Source organism: Lampetra planeri, chromosome 24 (genome assembly GCF_965212315.1).
Source record: "Lampetra planeri chromosome 24, kcLamPlan1.2.h2, whole genome shotgun sequence".
In the NCBI taxonomy this organism is placed as follows: Eukaryota; Metazoa; Chordata; class Hyperoartia; order Petromyzontiformes; family Petromyzontidae; genus Lampetra; species Lampetra planeri.
In genome coordinates, this window is record NC_136130.1 from 7,446,152 (window position 1) to 7,467,737 (window position 21,586).

A 21,586-nucleotide genomic window follows, 5' to 3' on the forward strand; every position below is an offset into this window, starting at 1 on the left:
ACCCACAGAGTCAATGAATGAATGGCATTGTGGTGCACAAGCGGGTACACGTGAGATGCATTCTTATCTGTAACTCTGTAACAGTTGCAGATGTTCTGCGAGAGTGATGAGAGCAGACGGGTGGTGTGAAGGCAAGTTGGGCTGGAAATGACAACATCAAACTAAACTATTTTATTTACCAGGTAAGGGGCCGTCCATAAATGACGTCACGCACTTAGGGGGGGGGGGGGTCAGACATTTGTGACGATGTGTGACGAGGGAGGGGGGGTTTGAGAAATGTGACGTCACATCAAAATGCGCAACTTTAAATAAATATAGACAACACGTTCTACTTTAATAATTAGACTTTTAAAAAAATGTTTTCTCTTACAACATCAGAGTGCAGCACCACATTAAATACGCACTACAATGACAATAGTTTAAAGCGATTTGAAGCATGTTGTATTTGGGGGGGGGGGGGGGGCACGCAATCTCCAAATATACAGCAGCAAGCGTCAGTTATCAGCGTTTATTTTACAACAGTATTTTTTAAAGTTGCGACAGCAAAAGAAATCCACACATTCCCATCGACTTAACATCTTTTTTAAAAACTCGCGCGCCAAATGACGTCCCCTGGCGTCACACAACTCGCTAAACAAACTATGACGTCATTTGCGCGCTCCCCACCCACCCCCCACGTTAAGGTTTCTCGCTCTCTTCAAATTCGCGCGCCAAATGACGTCACGCAACTCGCTTAACAAACTTTGACGTCATTTGCGCGCTCCCCACCCACCCCCCACGTTAAGGTGTCTCGCTCTCTTCAAATTCGCGCGCCAAATGACGTCACGCAACTCGCTTAACAAACTTTGACGTCATTTGCGCGCTCCCCACCCACACCCCTCAAGTTAACGTCTCTCGCTCTCGTTCTCTCGCTGATTAAAGCTTCAAACTCGCGTGGGGCAATGCGAGACGCGAACTTGCGGCGTTTCAAGAGATCTGCAAACTCTGCCGTTCGTGGACGGCCGCTCGTGAAACGTTGAAACGTGAAGCGCCAGGAAGCCGACGGGGCCCAACTCTGCCGCAACGACCGCCTCCCTTCGACCCTTACGCCATCAATAACTTCTCGTCACTTTCCTTCTCTACGATTGAGTCACGGCGATTTAAATTTGCCGAGATTGTTCCCTGAGCGGCGTTATATTCGTTCAGTTGCGTTCGCTGCTTCTCCCGAGCCTGCACTCGGCTTAACTCGCTCTTTTAGTCGAGGGGCGATTCGTTATTGCATTGGTGTGGCCCACGTGCAGCTGATTATTCCTCCAGCTGCCTTCATTCATTCGCCTGCCGTCACTGTCTTCATTTAAAGCCCCTTCGATTTCATCCACGCCTCCACTTCCATTCATTTCACTCCATGTGCCCGCCTGCAGTAGTTCATTCACTACACCAATCCACACACTCCATCCATTCATCCGTCCCTCGTCCAAGCTGTAGGAAATCCAGCAGTGGAGAGACAGAGAGAGGGAATGTCAGCGCCAGTCATCGCCGTGCCGCTTAAAGTCCTGGCCGTGCAGCTCTCCGCCTGCCCCGGTGCCCGGCCCGACGACGACGACGAGAAGCCCCCTCACACGTGCGTCGTGACCCGGAGCCGTGGAGCAACACAGTCCGGGTTCGAACCCAGGCCCGGCTGCTCGCCCTTGCGGGCGTCCTACGTGTGGATGCAGGGAGACGTCGTGTCCGTGGAGGAGAGCCACGGTGGCTCGGCTAGGATCTCTGACGACACCGGGAAGTTCACAGTGCGTGGGTTGGACTCCGTGCCCAGGGGCAGTTCTTGCCTGGCTCCAGGCGAGTGGTGGCTCATGGTGATGTTGACTCGGCTGGAAGGGTTAAATGCCGAGAAATGATGAAATTAACCTGGAAAAGTCGATAGTTGTCGCAGTTCTAGAACTTTTTAAGGTCGTGGAAATGTCACGAGACTACATCAGTGTTAAACAAAGTAAACTTATATACGACCCTTACTACAGACCTGGAATTCCGTTTGACAATTCACCAATTACTCTGTTACAAATAGAAACGTGATACAAAAGGGGTTCTTATACTACTTGAATTCGTTGCTGAATAGCGTTGAATTATAATTATCACTGTTGTGGACCACGTCTTCTGAAACGTTGATGTGTACCATTATTTTACTGGGCATCTGAAAAAGAGCTTCATCGCTCATCGGATTCCTCCAGTTTAAATCAATGTTCTGATTCTGTATGGCGTCGTTGTCTCTTGCGTGACACGTGGCTTTGAATGCGCCTGCCAGGCGAGTACGTGCTGGTGTACGGCGCCGTCGTCTCCTGTGGCCCGGACATTATCATCAAGGCCACCAAGGTTACGGGGCTGACGAGCAACCCGTCCCACAGGGCCATGTGGAGGGCAGAAGTGGCCGACCTGCAGCAGAACCTCCCCTGAGCAACTAGCAGGAAGCCACGCACACCGGTCTCATCGTCATCACCACCACCACAATGCAATCTACCCACAATGCCTAGACAGGTGCCTACCACCCCCCCCCCCCCTTGCCAAAGAAAATGTCTTGGACACTGTCACCCAGCCCGAAACTGGGGAGTCAAACTTGCAGAGGAATGGTGCTGGATGGTTCCACCCCAGTGGATCTGTTTCTCGCAGGAAGGGACCAATGGTATTGGCCAGAGGTGGGACAAAGTCATTGTTATGCAAGTCCAAGTCGAGTCGCAAGTCATCAAATTCATGACTCGAGTCTGACTCGAGTCCAAGTCACATGACTCGAGTCCACATCTCATAGGTGGGACAAAGTCATTGTTATGCAAGTCCAAGTCGAGTCGCAAGTCATCAAATTCATGACTCGAGTCTGACTCGAGTCCAAGTCACATAACTCGAGTCCACACCTCTGGTATTGGCTGCTGAGGGGCTACGCCATAGCAAATAGGTTCAGAACCAATGGACTGATGAACTAGGTTTCTCACAATGCATTGTTAATGACCATCGATAAAAGCTCGTGTTGTCTTCGTGCGATACCAGCATTTACACAATTGAGACACGTAGCCTAGAAGTGTAGATACGAGAGATGCAAAATGGGACCTTTTTTGCCAGTATAAAGTATGAAAAAATAAGAATGTTTAAACGCCATATAGAAACCTTTTGCAAGGAATATCTGCATTAACCACACATACTTGTGGTGAACATGCAAACATACTCTAACATATGCATTGTTTTTTAAAATGATTGGCTTACACCAGACAGCCTTCTTTCGGGCTTAGTCGCAACCATAGTTAGACCAGAGAACGTCAAAAGGCAAACAGTGCAAAGCCAATGCACGTACCAGTGCATAGGCTATGGAGACACGAATTCTTCAGACACGAGCATATTGGTCACGGAGACATGTCTGCATTGGAACCAGCGTGTAAACTATGCAGACAAGGACTATGGCGTACAGCAGCTTCCAGCAAGACAACAGCTTTTGACATCACGTGCCAAATGCTTTCCTTGAAATAAAAAGTTACTCATTCTTGGGTAAAGTCACGTAGATAGGTTAAAAGAAAATAACAAAAAAGTTACTTCACTACCTCCGACTCTAACCATCGTACCAACAGATTTTCATGCGAAAACTCACAACGGCATTCACAAAGTACTGCGACGCATTAACACGTTTAAAGCATTGTGGTGTGGCGACCCCCTAATAAAAACTAATGGTACCTGCATACCTATCAACCCCTCAGTGCCTTCCTGATTACATACCAATTCAGACCTAATTGGTCAACACGTGCCCTTATAAATCTCAACGTTCATCCTATAAAGTCCCATCACAAGGCAGGAACACAAATATACAAAAACATGTTTTGCCAGGATTAAAACGGCTGTACGCCATATGGACCTAAAAACTCAATTTCCCTTACAAGAATACGGGTAAACCGTTTGGATTGACAGGAAATGTACCTGCGCCCCTACTCAAAAATACAAGGTTAAGGTCACATGACAAGAGAGATCACGTCTCTAATCAACACGGTGGAAGCCAAACACGTTTCATGTCGTATATGGTGCCGCAATGCAGCGCCGACGTTCCCCGCACGCATTCAGATTCCTCCTGCACGGTATCCATGATTCAGCCTCTGCGCCCCCCCCCATGTAAAACTTTTGCACCCTTGGGGGGGAAGTGGGGTGGGGGGTTAAGAACCGCATGGGTTAACATGATTTAGGGCCACAGTAAAAGCCCCAACGTTGCTTTAGCTTCACCACATGTGACGTGTAATGGAATGAAGATTTATACTTGGCTTGGATGTAAAGTTTCAATAATGTCGTTATAGATTATATGGAATAGTATGCTCATGTGCTAATATCCTTGTAAACCAAGTTCATCTCTTGTACATCATTTTGTTGCAGCTGCTGTAGACATTTACATTCCACACCGGGTTTTAATTACGATTGAATTCATGCATAGCTTGTAATGCATTGCTTTGTTTTATTAGGTAAACATCAACACTCATTCGGGTTCTTGCTTACGTGAACTGTGCCACAATGCTTATGCACACGATCAATTATTTACAAACTTTAAACGCCTCCATATTGCAGTATCACTCGTTTAATGACTGCGCCTGCTAGCACACACGGACAGGACACGGTTATTTCAGTAAAAAAAAATGAAGGGGTTGTAAATATAAAAAAACCGTATAAAATACATTGTATTGCAACAAAACATTGAAACAATTGCTCCTCCCTCGGCAGTTAAATGAAATGTCACGATTTTGAGTTTCGATAAATATTATTTCCGGTCTTGTCCAAATCGCTTGTATTGTTCATTTCTATCTCAGCTGCACATGTTTGTGCAGTGACTAAATGGCGCACAGCTAGAGCATAAACCGTAAATAATCGATCTTCATGCGGATGATTCAATGCGCAATATCGCGAGTGTAACGATCGACTTCAATCGTCAAATCGCTTCTCCTCCGCTACAGCGCAGGAGCGTGCGACAGTGTCTCGGCAGCCGCCGCCACGTACACCGCCGTGAAGATCCTTTCCACCTCGGCGACGACTTCTCCAGAGTCTTCCGCTCCATCTCCCACAGCTGCGTCCTCTTCAGAATCCACCTCTAGCCAGTGCCGCAGGCTGACGAGCATCTGTGCAGCCCGGCATATGCGCGCGCACACACACACACACGTGTCCCACTATTAAGCCCGAGGCACTGTTTAATCGCTGACTTTACTATTTGCTAATGTCCTGCTTCGGTTTTGAAGCATTCCTTTTTTTTATCACACTCTGATGTTTTTTCAGGTTGCTATGTGTTGTTCGGAATGACATGCGACATTTGGCTCCAGGTGTTGCGAGTTCCATGTTCTGGGAGTGTAAGTTCAACCACTGAATTAATAATTGAATTTAGAAGCTCCCGGGATGCAGATGGAAACGTCAGACATTCCAAACAACATGTGATATCGCCTGAAAACACGTCGGAGAGCTAAACACCACAACGGCAAAAACCCTACGCACGAGTATTTTTAGCACATCCCGTGTAAACACCGCTGTGTCGAAACACAAAGGCTGTTCGCCCCCCATTCCCATCCTAGTTGAGAAACATTTTGACAATTTACTGGTAAAGTGCTTTTTTCAGAATAGTGCTTCTTTAGTTTCTTAAATCCCTTTTGGAATTTTTTTTTGCTTTGGCCATGCATCTCTTTCTGTGAAAGTAGCTGCGTTTGTTTTTTACACAAACACTGCAATCGAGCAGAAAAGACCTTTCTCGAACAACGGCAAACTGGGTCGCACGCGTTGTGTAACGCTCTCAATCACCCAGCGGTGCGTGTCGCTCACACGGAGACGACTAAGCAACAATCCCTGACAATTTGCTGCGCCGTGTGCGGCGAGGCACGGGGGAGCTAGCGCCGCAAGGTGTGACCGTCACCTTCTGCAGGTAGGTGAGCTCCACGCAGCCCCGGCACGGGTGAAGCATCGGAACCCCGCTGGCGGTAACGGAGAGGGGCGGGGGTGGGGGTGGAAATAAGTATAACCCGTAAAAACAAAGTTTTTCACTATAAATCCTTTATATGCGTGGCAGCGAACTTAATATAAAGGATTGAAAAATATATTCGCCTGTGGAGGACGCGGGGATCGATCCCGCGACCTTTGGCATGGGAAGCGAGGGCACTACCAACTACGCTACTCCGCCACAGCCTGTGGAGGGGTTACGCTCTGGGCTCTTACACTGTGACGTTCAGCCAAAGCCATGAATGAGTTCTATTTGAATATATGTAAAATACATTTTTTTTGCCTAAAAAGTGTAAAATTTTGGGAATTTTTTTCACGAACATTAATTGTCTCGCACAACGAGTCTGTGTGGAAAATGTCAGCTCGATTGGATCACGGGAAGTGGGTTAAAAAACGACTGAAAGATTTGCACGGTCGTAAGCAAGCAAGCAAGCACGCAAGCAAGCAAGCGAACTTAATATAAAGGATTTAAAAAAGGGACACGATTACCAACAACGTTAGCGAAAAAACTGGTGGAGAAACGTGTGGGGGCGGTGCGAAACGTCTACGATCAGCACTTGCAGAGCGCGTGCGCACCCACACGCACCCAAGGCCGGGTTAACGCATAGGCATTTTAGGGGGTTGTGGCCCAGCACACTGCATTGAATTGTAAATGATGTGGGTGATTTTGTAATTAAAGTCACTGTCACTAAGTGTATTAGTACCACTTATGCCAATGTTTAATAGTTCTAACTTAGAGGTTAGCTTTACGTTGTGCATATTACATCTAGAAACTATAACTTGAATTCACGACTATATAACTGGAGTTTTTTTACATCGGACATTGGTGGTGGTAAAACGGTAAATAATGTAATATACACCGTGAAGATGGGGCGATGAAAACAGTTCAGGTGCACGATTACCAACATACATTTTTCATCCCAAGATTCATGAGGGGTGGTAGTGGCTTGGTGAGACCTTCATCCTGTAGTGGATTGATCAGTGGGTGCTGCTGCTGATGACGACGATACAAAGAGGGCACCCATCCCCAAAAGTATACCAGCCCAGGCTCCCTATCAAACTTAATCTGGCCATGCCTCCACCGTCTCCCCCAGAAACCCATCCACAGGAGATAATGCTGCGAGGCACGGATGAATTCTAGTCAGCCCACGACCCATCCACCCGCCGTGTAAATAAACACGCGTGGAATAGCAAATAAATGTGGTCGTTTGCATCGGCTATAGCGGTCGCTTTGTACTCTTTAACTCGAACCACATGCCCGTGCCACCACATTTTATTCGGACACGGGTGGACAAAAAAAATACTTGGGTGTTGTGAAGATTCACGGATGCTGACGCAGTTGTGTGGTTCTCTAAGTGAAGCACTGAACCCCGCGGGTTTCCGAAGTTGTCAGCATTTTGGTAGGGATGGTCAGAAAAGTACACAAACCATAATATGGCGACGGTCTGCAAGTAATGCAGCATCACCATGAGGTGGCATAGTCGCAGGGTGAACCACCAGCACTGCTAATTGTAAGAGATTGTGTTATCTTGATGAGGAGATAAGGGACTGTTTCATCACTAAAAAGTAAAATGTAGGTCAATCAGCCAATGGGCTTTCTGAACCAATGTTCTCCAGCACTGTTTATTTTAAGGCATACGCAAAGAATAACAAAGAGCTTTTATCTTGTCGATATATACCTAAACTGTGTGTTGTTCCTGCTGTCTTGTCATGAGTTTGATGTTTTGTAATTGAAAAAAGACCTTGAAGTAATCATCAGGGTCCCCCAATATGGCATTGGCGCATGAATCCGGATGGTAGTGATGTCAGTGACATCATCAGAATGTCTTAACGATGAATTGAATTTCATCGTTATAGTCACAATAAACCCACTGTGCTTGATGAAGGCCTTCCCACGCCATCGCCATCTTGCGACGTAACAATCCATCTCACACCTGCACACGAGCTGATTTCATCGCTCCATCTACTCGGCGGACGTCCTTTTGGGCACGCTCTCTCCTTTGACTGCCACTCTGTCATTCGTCTCCACCACCGGCCATCACCCCCTTCTGGCGACATGTCCTGCCCAAGCCCACTGTTACTTTTCAGTCAATAGGTTTACGTTTTTTAACTTCTAACTTTCAAGTGTGCGTCTCTCTCTCGGCAACTGTGTATTTTGCAACTTCCATTCAATTATTTTCCCCATCAGTGTCAACGTTTCTGATCTATATGGACCAAGCCAAAATGTTCAGTACCTGTGTAGCGTATGTTTGGTCTTCCTCTATTATGTTCAGTACCTGTGTAGCGTCGAGTATTTCTCCGCGATGGCCCTAGCCTTGGTGAGCACGTCGAGCGGATCGTACACGAAAGCCGTCTTCTCCGTCTGCAGCCTAAATGGCAAACCTGCCACGGGGGGGGGGGGGGCGCGAGGGAACGTCGATTTGATGCTCGGATCATGAGCTTAAGAATCTAATATTCATGAATGCGTGCATATTTACTGTTCACGTGTAAATATACTGCAATAAAGTCGTACACTATTAATATTCATTTCAAGTAAAATGTCAATGCTTTGAATTGCAGGACAGATGGGTAGAAAGAGAGCTGTATACACACACGGCATCGATTCATTTCATCCAAATGTATCCGAGCGCCTGAAGTTGTGCAATGTCAATCGTGACCACTAACATAAATTTGGTGCTTTGGTGTCAATAAGTTTCATCAGACCACTTCATCCCACACACCCCGCCACAATTTAAAATAGTAAAAATGTTCCGCTGTAATTACTGGCATGCATTGAGAGTACCACGTATGACACGGCGAATTAATGAAAATGTCTTTCCAACCATCCGTCGCGAGGACTCGGGGGACTATGGTTTATTTACAAACATGGCTGTGTGCCGTATCAAACCCCGTGTGCACGGACGGCACACGGCACAGGGCACGTAACCCAAGTCGCGAAAACGCGCTTCGGGCCTTTAGTACACGGACGACAGTGGCGTAGGTTGGGTTGGCATGAGCCTTGGTGCGAGGAATTAACTGGAGACTGCCCCCCCCCCCCCCAAACTGTACAATTTCCCTCCTATTCGTAGCCTGGCTCCTGGGGCCCTCCAGCCCATGTGCCGGTGGTGCCGTCCAGTACTCGTCACTGGCAATGCCATGCAGGGCTCGTTAAAAGGCTTAAGATTAAGCGGTTGACATGGGCAAAGAGACATGGAAAATTTAATGTTGTCTTTGTCAATGCAGCTTTAATTATGAATCTTCAAATGCAGAGTGTCTTGCACACGAGGGTGGCTGTTCCACAGATGCCGCCACCACCACTTGGCATATGAATGGATGTTTCACCGCTGGCTCGGGGCTGTAAATAGACGAGCACAGTCGCCTGGCCATGAACAGGGAGTCGACAGCAGCACGAACAGAAACACGGGAAGCAGAGAGAGGATTAGTGACCTCCCAATGATTGAAAGTTGACTAGGTTTTGATAAAAAAAAGCCTGAGTTGCCAGACTGCAGAGGGGATTAGAGTGAGGTCAGAGGGAGAGAATTATCAGAGTGCATAGGTAGGAGAGTGCATGTAGGGGAGTAAAGTGAGATAAGAGTGGCAAGTCCGCAGAGGATCTTAACGATGGCGATCTTGAAATTGATCCGGGCTTGGATTAGGAGGCAATCGAAGGATTGACAAAGGTCTGTATATATTAATACCCAAAGATGATTATTATTACTAGTTTAATAGTGTCTTACGGTGGCCTTCGAGGCTGACGTCGTGAGTCACAGTGAGGCACATGAGCTGGGAGTGCGGAGAGGGGTGGCCCGGGTCGTACGGGCTGATAATCATCCCCACAAACTGAGCTCCACCCTGCGCAAAGTAGCCCTGCAGAGAGAAGGTACGATCCCACAGCAGCAACGACGACACGAGTGAACGTACTACAAACGCAGGCACGGGGACACGTGTGTGTGTGCATGCGTGTGCGTTTGGCACACGCGGACGTATGGGCGAAGGAGAACACAAAACTGTTCGATTGTTATTTGTGTAAAGGAGTTCCAAGCCCGGTGAGTCTTGAACGTCGTCTTTCTTACGTCTTTCGCACAGCGCGTCACATACCAGGGGATTAACTCGTTCAGGCACCATGAAACCACTCCGCACCCTACTTGTATTCTCTTCCCCACCCTTTTCATGACTCTCCACCAATCCCATTAATTTCCCCCAATAACGGTGTCTCAACCGACTCGTCATTTCCTTTTAGTTTTTCCTTGACGACCAATCCGATTTTAATGGCTCACCACCTTCAAATCCGATTGGGTGCCCACTACGTGAACTCCCCACCCTGTGACAGCTCCTCGCCAATGACAGTCGAGCACGCTATTCAAACTCGGGAGCCGTTCGGACTCAGTGAGTGTATATTTATTCATTTCCGAATAGCGGTTGCCTCTCGGCATCCTTTACACGTGTCCAGCAGGGTGGCAGAGCAGCCAATTTGCGATACGGTTACAACTGGGGCAATCGTTACACAATTTTTTCTGATCCAATGTGTCATAGCAGGTACTATTTTTGCCCACAGAAGCAAAACGACTAACTATATGTCACCACTTTCAGTAACGTACGACGAAGCACAGCAATGGACAGCGCAATGGGAAGAGGTTAACAAGCAAAGCCACCGAAACCCGTGTTCACGTCGCGTGATAAAAACACCGGGGGCGCGTCTGCTCGCGCTCGGCGAGGCCGGGTAGCGCCGCCGTACCTGGTACTTGGCCTGCGTGTCGATGTCGCGCAGCGAAGGGCTGGGCGGGAAGGCCGGGTGGGAGTGGTACCAGCCCAGCACCGCTCGTCCCTGCGCACGCAGCGCCTCGCTCGCCCGCGTCTGCGCCACCGCGTCCATCTCGCACTGCAGCCCCGTGCTGACGCCATCGCACGGCTCCGCCGCACACACCTTCACACCGCGGAGTCGTGCATGCACAAAGACAAAGATCCCCGCGGAGGTTTTGACGAGACCTTCGAGGGCAAGTGCTGTTAGCGAATGGCACCGATGAAGGCCGGTACAGCCACATGAGAGGGTGGGTGGTCAACACCTTGCTTGACGAACTTTGTCTGCCGAGTGGTGATGTTTATACATCACACCAGGTACTCATTTAAGGCCGAGTCGATCGAGGCGAGGCCCGGGACCGTGTATGATTATCGCCATTGGTGTTTGACATGAGCTGCAATTGAACTTAGGTCGTCGGGTTCGTAGCACAGCGTGCTAATTATTACGCCACCGCCCTCCCCAAACATACAAGCACACAAACTCTTGCGATTGCTCACAAACGCAAGACACCGATGATGTCACACGCAGGGGAACATCATTTGCATACAGCACATACACCGACTGTGGTCGCACACATGCACCACACACAAGTACGCTGCAATGGTCATGCGTACACGCACACACACCCACATGAAATAAACACGTATGCACGCTTTTCACGACAGCACAACACACCTGCTGGTTCAGTAGTCTCGCAAGGGAAAGGTTTTCATACTGTCAGCCACTGAGCTGTCTTGTGTGCATGAACAGTCCTTATTAAATCCACTGCCGGATGAGGGCCTCCGCTTAAAGTGCAAGTCATGGGGAGTTATTTGACCATACTTCACCACGCTGGTCAGTGCGGGTTGGTGAAGTTGGTGAAGATGGGGGTGGGGGGGGCCTGAGAAACGGAACTGCTTGGTGAAGGTGGGTGGAGCATACAAGTACAGTACAATGGCTACCGATGCACTGCCTTCTGTTGCCACGGTAATCCTGTGACACTCGCGCCGTGCAAATTCTGTTTCACGATCTCCCTTCTCGGCTCCTCACCTCCAGCTGCTGCTGGTCCGGGTGGAAGTGGCCACCCAGCAGCCCGATGACCTCAGCGCTGGACACGTGCGCGTGCTGCGGAACAAGCGGGTCAGGGACGGTGCCACGCAATGACAAAGGGCTGCCGTTGTTGTTTGCGACGCGCAGCGGGGGTGCGTCGGGAGCGCGCATGGCCGTGAACGAGTGTATCGGTGGCAGGGGCTGGCGGATGTCGCGGTGTTTGGAGACCTCCAAATCCACCGGGCGGGTGAGGCGGTCGGGATTATAGCGGCACAGCAGGCAGACTTGGGAACAGATCTACACAGACCTTCGAATGTCATCTCATATGTGCAGCTTTTCTCTGCCTACTCCAAATTCCTCCCATGATCGGAAGTCAAAAGGTAGAAGCAAAAATATCTCAATACAGGATCCCTCTGAAAAACTGAGGGACTTCTGGATAAATACTTTATTATGACTGCAGGTATATAAATTGCCAAAATACACGTCAAATAAATAACGGATGTAATTTTGTCACTAGTAGCTCAATTCAATTGTTTGACGTTGGTTAAGCGAGCGCTCAAACACCCCCATGCTCAACAGAGCATTGGGAAATGTTCATCTTCCATCTTCACTGCCGGTCCTCAACCAGCGGTACAACTTCCACATTCCTATGGGAGGGACCAGGAGGGGACTTTATGATGTTGAACATATTGGTTTTCCCACGAACTCCCTTGGTTACAAATCGGGCAAGCCACATGTGAGTGTTTACACACTGTGAGGTCGCAAAAGCAATGGAGGATCAACTCCCCCAATGCACCCACGCGGAGGAACGATGTTTCTGCACCTGACTTCCCTTGTGAAGTCTCTGCTAAACCCGCTCTCCGTGTTTGTTGTTACGCCGCGTCTCGGGCTTTGCCATTTCCCCCCCCCACCCAGTCACGATGAGTCGGGCACAACGGGAGCACGGGGGTTGCGACCTTCAGTTCTCCCGGTGGCCCTGATAACAGGGTCCCCTTTCAAAGCCCCGATCGCCCCCCACACCGCACCGGCCCGCTCAACTTTACCCCCGAAAGAAAATTTAAACACGGATTCCCTTATTTTCGTAGTTTTTTTTGTTGTTGTTCCTTCTCTTTCTATTTTCTTGTTCTAAGTCGATGCGTCAGTGCTTTAACCACGGCCACCAAACTATTTATTGTCCCAAGTTATTAATGAAAACATGTTGTCTCCAGCTTGGGTCAATAAATCCAGCGCTTCCCGTTAAATCGTTGTTGACGGTCGAGCGGCTCTTGCACCGCGGTCATTCGGCCCCCTGCGTTTGCCCGCCAGCTTTGTCCACTCCTTTAGAAGATGCTTTCCCCCCTTTGATTTGCGTTTCCTTTCTTCGAATTATATGCCAGCTGTGCCACTGGTGTTAACGGCAAGAGATGACAAATATCTACTCGGAAATGTCGCGGCGAGCAGTGCACCACTCTGCGTCAGAGCACAGTCCCGGAAAATGATGATGGTGATGATGATGAAAGAGACGTTCATCTGTTTTTGTCGGGCATATGGCTTTGTCTGAAATTATGCGTGTGATAAATTGCATTATTATTATGACTTAAATCTGAAGTCACTTTAATAGGCATCTTTAGTCACACTAGGTGCACACCTATTATATATGGCATGCAATGAGTGTTCGTCGCATCAGCAATCAACCAAATATTTATCTTCTTTTTTGTACAGTTATTGGCAGAGGTGTGGACTCGAGTCATGTGACTTGGACTCGAGTCAGACTCGAGTCATGAATTTGATGACTTGCGACTCGACTTGGACTTGCATAACAATGACTTTGTCCCACCTCTGGTTATTGGTGACTGGACTGAGACTATTATCTGGTTGCTCATGAGAATCCGGTTTAATCATAGATGGCTGAATCCTTAAATGGAATCCTGGACAAATCACCCAACCAACCTCCCCCTCCAGCTACCCAGTTGCTTCGATGTGTCCTTAATGGTATTGGCAGTGACCCAGGTTGGCAATTCATTACCCAGAGGAAATAACATTTCATCGATTGACAAAAGCGCCTTGCCATCAAAACAAACCTGCTTACCTATTTAATTAGTTTTTAAGTCATGAACAGTTTACGCTTCTCACGTCAATTTGCCAGCAACGTTACCGTACACGCGCGCGCCACTCACAATGTCCATCACGATCAAGGCGTCTGCGCGCACCAAAACTCGGAACGGAGCCTGCGACGGGGGGAAACAACAGGGAGAGGATTTAACCGATGTTTCGCGGTCAGGTCGAACGTACAAACGCGTCAGGGGCACCGAGATCCGAGCCTCCGAGTCAACGCATGCCCCCCCCCCACCCCCCCTGACATTCTCTCGCACGGCTCGAAGAGCTGCCGGGGCTTATCGACCGAACAATTTGTGGAAACTGGCGAATGAGTGGCAGGGTAAATGAGCAAGGACGATGCCATTGACAGCGTCGTTCGTTACTGTCGGCCGCTGGTGGGCGGTGAAGTCGAATCTGGAGGGTGCGACAATGCGGGGTGAAACAACACGAACACAGAAAGAACGATGCCGCATGGAAACAGGACGGCTCTTGTGCTGTGCGGACGTACCGGCCTGTCTGCTGTGAACGAAGAACACGGCACCAGCCGGAAGGGGCACAGAGAACTACATAGGGATGACGACAACAACGATTAGTACATGCTATATCAAGATCCTTATTCCCTCAATCAGTTTAATTAATTTGAGATGTAGGTTGTGTATAGTTTGATTATATTATTATTGTGGTGGTGGTGGTATCGATGATGGGATGGTGGCAGGGATACCAATGGTTTCGATGGTGGTGGAATATACGGGTCATTTGGAAAGAATATAGTGGGGCAGTGAGTCAGGAAGTGTGGTGGGATGAATGGAGGGAACAGGGCGATGGGGCAATGTTGGCGGTGGAGCAATGGGACAGTGAGTTGGTGGAATGGGCAGGGTGGTACATATTATTGGTGTTCGGGTGGTGGTGGGACAATGTTGGTTATGGATCATGGTGTGGCTGTAGTGGTGTGACGGTTTGTATGACGGGTTGACGGTATGGCTGTGGTGGTGTGGCGGTGTGGGTGTGACTGTGACAGTATGATGGTGTGGCAGTGTGGCAGTGGCTATGTGTATGATGGTGTGTATGATGGTGTGGTGGTGTGACGGTGTGGGTGTGACTGTGTATGATGGTGTGGCAGTGGCTATGTGTATGATGGTGTGGTGGTGTGCCTGTGGCGCTATGACGGTGTGTACGATGGTGTGACGCTGTGGCCTGTACAATGGTGTGGCGGTGTGTATGATGGTGTGTGTGTGACCGTGTGGCTGTGGCGGTGTGTATGATGTTGTTTATGATGGTGGCGGTGCGGTAGCAGGGAGAGCGGTCACACCCGCGCGGTCGCTTTTGAGGCCGCGTCCCGCGCTCTGCTCGCCGCGCCTCCTCTTCCGCCTCCTGGCGTCGTCTCCTCTCCGCCAGCTCCTCTGCCGTCAGGTGCTTTGCAGTCACACAGCAGCACTCGTCACCATCGGCACCGTCGGCAAGGGCCATGCTCTATCCCACTGGTGAAACGAAGGCCTCCCCCCGATCCATCGACGTTCGCCAATAATATTCGGTGGTGAAAAATTCTTCAGGTTTGAGGGATGTTTTTTCGATCAGTAGTGGAGATTGTAAAAAAGTGTGGTATTACAATAACAATGTAATACAACAATAAAAAAATATGCACGCGTGTAGCCCTTTGTCACTCGAATGATGGGAGAGTGCCGGCCCACTCCGTGCAGGGCATGGGGGGTTAATTAGCCATACTGTAAGACGCTGGTTAATGTGGGTTTGGTGAAGACTGGGAACATAGAAACGGGAGTACGACAATGGATTTTGGGGCACTGCCCTCTGATGCCCCCAACGCAGCCCTGCAGGAGCCTACAACGACGATTATGCATGGCGGTCACGCGTCCAAGTCACTAGCCGGGGCTTAACCGCGCTCAGTTTCTGAGATCTGACGACTGCCGGCGTATTGCTGGGTAATTATGGATTCCTGCAGTCGAAATGAAGATTCTGATTTAGTCACACCGAGCAAACAACGCGAGCAAGCCACTGACGACAGCAGACCGCACGCAGCGGGCGACGGTGGCTGCTGTGGCTTTCATTGTAAATGAACGCTCACGTACGTGAGAAGGAGGGGGGAACACGAGTGAAATGTCTCCGTACCTCGTACGTCTGTCCCTCCAGCTCGCGCTCGCTGCACCAGTTTCCCGAGGAGTCTCTCACACGTCGCTTCCTCGTGCGCTGCAGAAATCAAAAGGAGGAAGAGTTTCCGGTGGTGGGGTGACTCAGAAGTTCAGAGACGTTGAGTCGGCGCTGCTGAGATTCTGCGTTTGAATGCAGGAAGCCACCACCTGTGATTAATCCGAGTTATCAAGTGTATGTATGTGCGCATGTTGAACTTTTGCACCGTACGTAGCCAACCGTGCAAATCGGAGGTGCGGGTGGAAGGACAACAAACTGAATACAAAAAGCAATTTTAAAGAAATTAGTTCTCAATATTGAAAATGAGTCAGAGTTGATGTATTTAGCCCATTCATCAATGACTGCATAAAAAATAAAATCATGTAAAATTTCATCCTGTTCTATATTTTTTGTGGTCCATGGGAATGTTATTTACGAATGGGGCGAGTTGATTGATCCGTGCAGGAGGAATAGCTACAGCTTCTCAGAAAAACTGATCATCAAATACGCTGCACTGTATGTCACCACTCGTTACACAGCTCAAAGTCATTAAGAAGCCGTTACTGATCAAGCAAAATCTTCTTAATTGTCGAACCAACGGAGACACTTGTAGCCCACAACAGGAACCAGGTACGATGCTCTACCTGATCGCTGTTTGAACCATGTAAACATGATGCAGCCCACGAGGCCAATCCACACAGTCATGTAACCTCGCCCCGTTGGCGTCATAGGCTTTGCCGATGAGTGGGGCAGCCTTCACCGGTGCCGTCAAGATGCCTTTCAATCCGGGCAAACTGCCCTGCGACTACAATCATCATCGCAACCGCTGCCACCACCACTCACCATCGGGGCTTAACTTCAGCCAGATCTGTCCAGGGTTGAGTACCCAGAAACTCTTGCCATGGCTGCGGCAATTAGTCACAGCCATAGTGAGAGAATTGGAAAGAGATATCAGTAAAGGAAACGGTCATGTCACAAAGGCCCAATAGGCCTAGGGACTTGAATACGATGAAGATTATTAGGCACATGCCGACTACGAGTCTCCAATTAGCACGGTTGGCTACGTACGGTGCGAAAGAAGTTCAACATACATACAGTCTACCAGTGGCCCTGAGAACATTCAGCGAGAAAGTAAACGGCCACTCACCATGGACTGTAGCCTGTGTGCCAGCGCGACGGAACCATCATCATCAGCCCCATCAGGCCAGCCCGTGCCACCACGCCCCACACCACCACGCGCGCCACCCACCACCCGCGGGCGCTTGCACACCGCCAGCTCTGCAGTGGAGGAACAACACAGAGGGGAGGGGCCGGGGAGGTTTTTGGGTGAGGTTGGGAGGAATGGCGTTGATGCCGATCACCGTGGAGCCAAACCGTAGTGGAGCGAGGCAGCGCCTACAGTAAGCGGAGCGGCTTGTGACGTCGCGGCAACCCTCAAGGCTCTCACCACCTGCCAAGATCCGGTGTCTCCACCCGGTTATTTTTAAATTGCATCCGCTACAAATAGGCGGGGGAGGTATGTGATGCCAATTCCCGTAGTCAATCGGGAGCAGTGCGGAACACAGAGTTTCTTGGCCTGGGACGGATAGGCCGAGTGAGAGGTTGCTGACCTCTCGCCCACTACTGTCTGTCGCCACCTCCCCCTGCCTGCCCCCCCCCCCCGCCCCTCTCCCCATCACCACTGCTGCCCCTCTCCTCTCCCCTCTCTCACACCGACTGGCCCCTCTAAGCTTCCTGACCTGCACACCCGCTCATTCACTCGGGTGGTGGCGATATAACTTTTCACGATATGATACAAGATAAAAAAAATTGTGATATGACAATAATCGCGATATCAGTTTCTCACAGTCTCGTGATTTATGTTGCATTCTTTGTGCGCTTCTCTGTGCTTCGGGTACAAAATAGATCACGAATGTTATTCAACTGTAGTTGTTTCGACTTAATCTTGCCATATGGCTTTCCAGCCATCGGAATCTAGAACACTTACAATGCACATGCTGTCAGTTACATAGAAAATAATTAACTAACTCTTATCACCACCCCTTCAGTAACTCGGGGAAACAGTTTAACAATCATTAATTTATTGGATACTAGCTATTCATATACAATTTTCATTGATCTTGATTTAAAGCTTTCGTGACTGCAGGAATCCATACTCTTGGGTTATTTCGGTAAAGTCACGTAGGTATAAAATAAAATAAATCACGTAGGTGATTTATGATGACGGACGCTTGTGTTGCGCCCCAAACGTCGTAATTTATTTTATTTTATACCTACGTGGCTTTACCGAAAGAACCAAAGAGTATAATTTTCATTGAGTCTGCTATATTTTGTTATATTTTGTCCAGAAAACAATATAAAAGAAAAACTGCACAAACAATGGCAACCATGACATAACATTTAGCAAAACCGACGATATGATTTTTGTGGATACTATTATCGTATGATGTATCATAGTATTGCCAAACCGTGGCAACCCTAACACCCACTTACCAACCCACCCACCCACCCACACCCTCACCACACCAACCAGCCGCTACCCACACAGCCACTCAACCACCAACAAAGCCACCTAACGACCAACCCACCCATGCCCTCACCAGACCAGCTACCCACCTACTTGCTACCAAGCCACCCACCCACTCACCCAACCATGGCATCACCACACCACACCACCAATCTACCTACCTAACACCTCACATCATCCACCCATTCGTTCTCGCACACCCCCACAGAGCACAACCCACCCACCCACCGACCCACCCATGCACTATACCAGCCCAGATGGCGGTGCTGCATCAGGGCTCACCGCAGCCGAAGTTGATGGCTCCGAGCCGCTCAAGAGCCGTGTGCACGCGGCCGATGCAGTTGACGTCACCGCAGTTCTTGAGGCCGGATCGCACGGCCGTCTTGTTGAGGTAGCGCGGACGGATTCTCTCCCTGGGAGCCAACAGACGAAGATCACTCGTAATGCCTTAAGACAGCAAATACATATGTGGGCTTGCTCATGTGCATACAGATATAACAAAACCTAAAAAAATATCCTCCATATTAGCCTTGAACAGACTGTTAGGGCAAGTGCTGTTAGCGAGCTCCTATGAAGACCGGCGCGGCACACGAGCGGGTGGGTGACTAGCACCACACCTTCAGCCGCCTTTGTCCCGCTAGCGGTGATATTTACACACCGTACCAGGCTGACGGTGAGCGGAAATCAAACCCGGGCTGCCGGGTTCGTAGCGGAGCACGCTAATCGCTGCACTACCACTGCCCACAGGCAGAGCAGGATCTCACAAACAGCCTCGGTGTGTAGCTACAAGAGCATTGCATCTCTTTAACGCTCTCCAACCAATAGCTGAAAGTGTTTACGCAATAGCCATGTCTGTCTGTAACGCGGGAGGGGGCACCCTCTCGTAATGAAGAGTAAATATGAATGAAATTGTACCATTAAGTTTCGTTGCTATTCGGGACTTACCCTGTTCAAAAACAGCCCGAAAACTTTGGATACAGCGAAAACATATTTAATTCTAATATACAGTTAGCTGTCGGCTTCCATGCCCCTAACTAAATACTTTTGAGGACAAACACGTTGGATCCCTGCACATGCATCATGACTTTTGTCAAATTGTCTGGATTCGTCTCATTGAACAAGCATACCATTCCTCCACGATGTAGTTGCGGATCTTTAAATAGCGCTCGGGCGTCTTTGAAGGCCTCCCCTGGAAAAACTCCTCGCTCGCTCTCCTCTCTGCATCAGTGATCACATCCGGCTCCAGCACCAGCTCCTGTAAAGGTGCCGCCGCCCCCTCCTCCTCCACCTCCTCGCTCTCCTCCTCCTCCTCCTCTTCCTCGTACTCCTCGTTATGCTTGTTTTGGTCGTCCTGCCGCCCGCCGCTGCTGCCGGCGTCGTCGTCCGCGTCTTTCCGCTGAGACGGCTCCTCCAGCTCCGTGCCATCAAATTTGTCCGCGACGTTTCTCTCTTCCGGAATGTTACAGTTGTCACAGTCACCACCACCTCCACCACTGCCCACGCCACCGCCAGCATCGTCATTGTCATCGTCAGCATCGTTCCCCTTTCTCTGTTTCACGTCAGATTCGCCACGTGGTGTCGGACACAGCTCGAGAACCGCCGCCGCGTGGTCATCCAGCTCGCTGCTTGACACAGCCGGAGCGGTGTCGCCACGGTCACCGCTCCGCCCAGTCACGTCGCACCCTCCTACTCGTCCTCCTCGCTCGCCACCCTCCCTCTCGTCCTCCGTGTCGGAAGCTTCCGAGCCGGTTCCCCGCTCATTCTCCAGGACGTCCACCTCCACCTCGGAGTCGGAGCCGTCGGACAGCGTCCGCACGCGCACCGTCTCGCTCCCCGCCAGCCCGCCCACCAGAGGCTGGGTGGAGTCGCCCGAAGCGACGGCAGTCTCCGAGCCCGAGCCGGAGGAACCCGCCGTGAACTCGGAGCCGTTGCCGCTGCCGGTTAACCTATTCTGCTGATCAAACGCGTAACCGAAACAAACTTTGGTGCTCCGGACAACTGGATATCAAAGACGTCTAGGGCGCGCGCGTGAGTGTGTTCCCCGTGACGCGGTTTAGCAATCATCGTACGCATGTAGCTTATAATGACTTAATTTGCATTCAAAGAAAATGTGGAAGACGTGAAAAGGCACACTGGAGTGCATCATGAGCATTGGCATTCGAGAAACCCCAGAATATACAATATCGTCATCTGTTTTCATATCTATCATCGACTGTAGATGCTGCAGTAACTCCCCGTCAGATACAACAGAAATGGGACCATAGACATCAGGAGCGGCGGCCGGGCTTGGTGGCACATGCTTGTGATGCAGCGGCTTTGGAGGCAAGGGTTGGATGGATCACGTGCAGATATGTGACACTCCCAAACCTGCTGCGCTGCGAGGCAACGAACCAAGAGATGGCAGTACGGCAAGCGGGTTTAGGATCATGCCTCTGCGAATCTTTCGAGTGATATTCCTTCTCATGCGGGAGGGGGGGGGGTATCTCAAGGTACTCCGCTCTTGTCCCCACAATGAAAACACTCCTTGAAAATGAAAAGGAACCGGAAAAATATCCCAAACCAGGACCACCCTGAAAACTCTAATTACAAGAAAAAGATTTTGTCAGCAAAAAAAAGTGTTTAACATTTTCAGACAGTTTAAAAAAACATTATTCTTTATCTCAGAGAACCAGGCAATGAGATGTGCGACTTTCAAAACGAAAATAAAAATTAAATAAAAAACCATGGCATACAAACTTCGCAATTATCCAGATAATTTATGGCTAATTGCTGGAACTCACCTGTCCAGTGTTGTCAGGTTATAATTTCCCATTGTCTAACTAAAACGCCACGGCTGCATTACGCTGCCCGACTCATGGCTCCCTCTTGCAACGCACGCGAGCGCAAGAAGATAAACTGCGCCTATGGCCTCCCGTGCGACCCACCTTGTGTTTGAGGTAGTGCCGTGCGTAGCTCCTGACTTGCAGCAGCGTGCGCGATGGAATCAACTCAGATAGCTTCGTCCATCTCTTCCCATACTGTGCCTGGATGAAAAGAGAAACCGTCGCCATGAGCATCGTCAACTTTCA

The 21,586-nt window shown here is 49.6% G+C and overlaps 2 protein-coding genes across 11 annotated transcripts in view; one reads left to right on the forward strand and one right to left on the reverse strand.

Moving 5' to 3' along the window:
* Positions 1-831: 831 nt before the first annotated feature.
* RMI2 (RecQ mediated genome instability 2) lies at positions 832-5,971 on the forward strand. The gene is made up of 2 exons (XM_078605511.1): positions 832-1,815; positions 2,279-5,971. The coding sequence occupies exons 1-2, from the start codon at positions 1,497-1,499 to the stop codon at positions 2,425-2,427; spliced, it is 468 nt and encodes a 155-aa protein (XP_078461637.1). The 5' UTR covers positions 832-1,496; the 3' UTR covers positions 2,428-5,971.
* LOC144726695 (histone H2A deubiquitinase MYSM1-like) overlaps positions 4,427-21,586 on the reverse strand; it is a 30,166-nt gene continuing 13,006 nt past the window's right edge. For 4 of the 10 annotated variants that reach the window (XM_078605502.1, XM_078605505.1, XM_078605504.1 and 1 more), the window contains 14 exons: positions 21,443-21,541; positions 19,646-20,472; positions 18,801-18,931; positions 17,139-17,269; positions 15,974-16,051; positions 15,159-15,262; positions 14,358-14,412; positions 13,930-13,980; positions 11,774-11,848; positions 10,682-10,870; positions 9,684-9,813; positions 8,244-8,349; positions 5,885-5,942; positions 4,427-5,105 (listed from right to left, as the gene is read on the reverse strand). In XM_078605502.1, coding sequence (XP_078461628.1) covers positions 4,938-5,105; positions 5,885-5,942; positions 8,244-8,349; positions 9,684-9,813; positions 10,682-10,870; positions 11,774-11,848; positions 13,930-13,980; positions 14,358-14,412; positions 15,159-15,262; positions 15,974-16,051; positions 17,139-17,269; positions 18,801-18,931; positions 19,646-20,472; positions 21,443-21,541 — 2,202 coding nt within the window. In that variant the 3' untranslated portion in view covers positions 4,427-4,937. The remainder of the gene's footprint in view (positions 5,106-5,884; positions 5,943-8,243; positions 8,350-9,683; positions 9,814-10,681; positions 10,871-11,773; positions 11,849-13,929; positions 13,981-14,357; positions 14,413-15,158; positions 15,263-15,973; positions 16,052-17,138; positions 17,270-18,800; positions 18,932-19,645; positions 20,473-21,442; positions 21,542-21,586) is intronic. The other 6 variants (XM_078605503.1, XM_078605506.1, XM_078605501.1 and 3 more) reach the window with 4 other exon arrangements.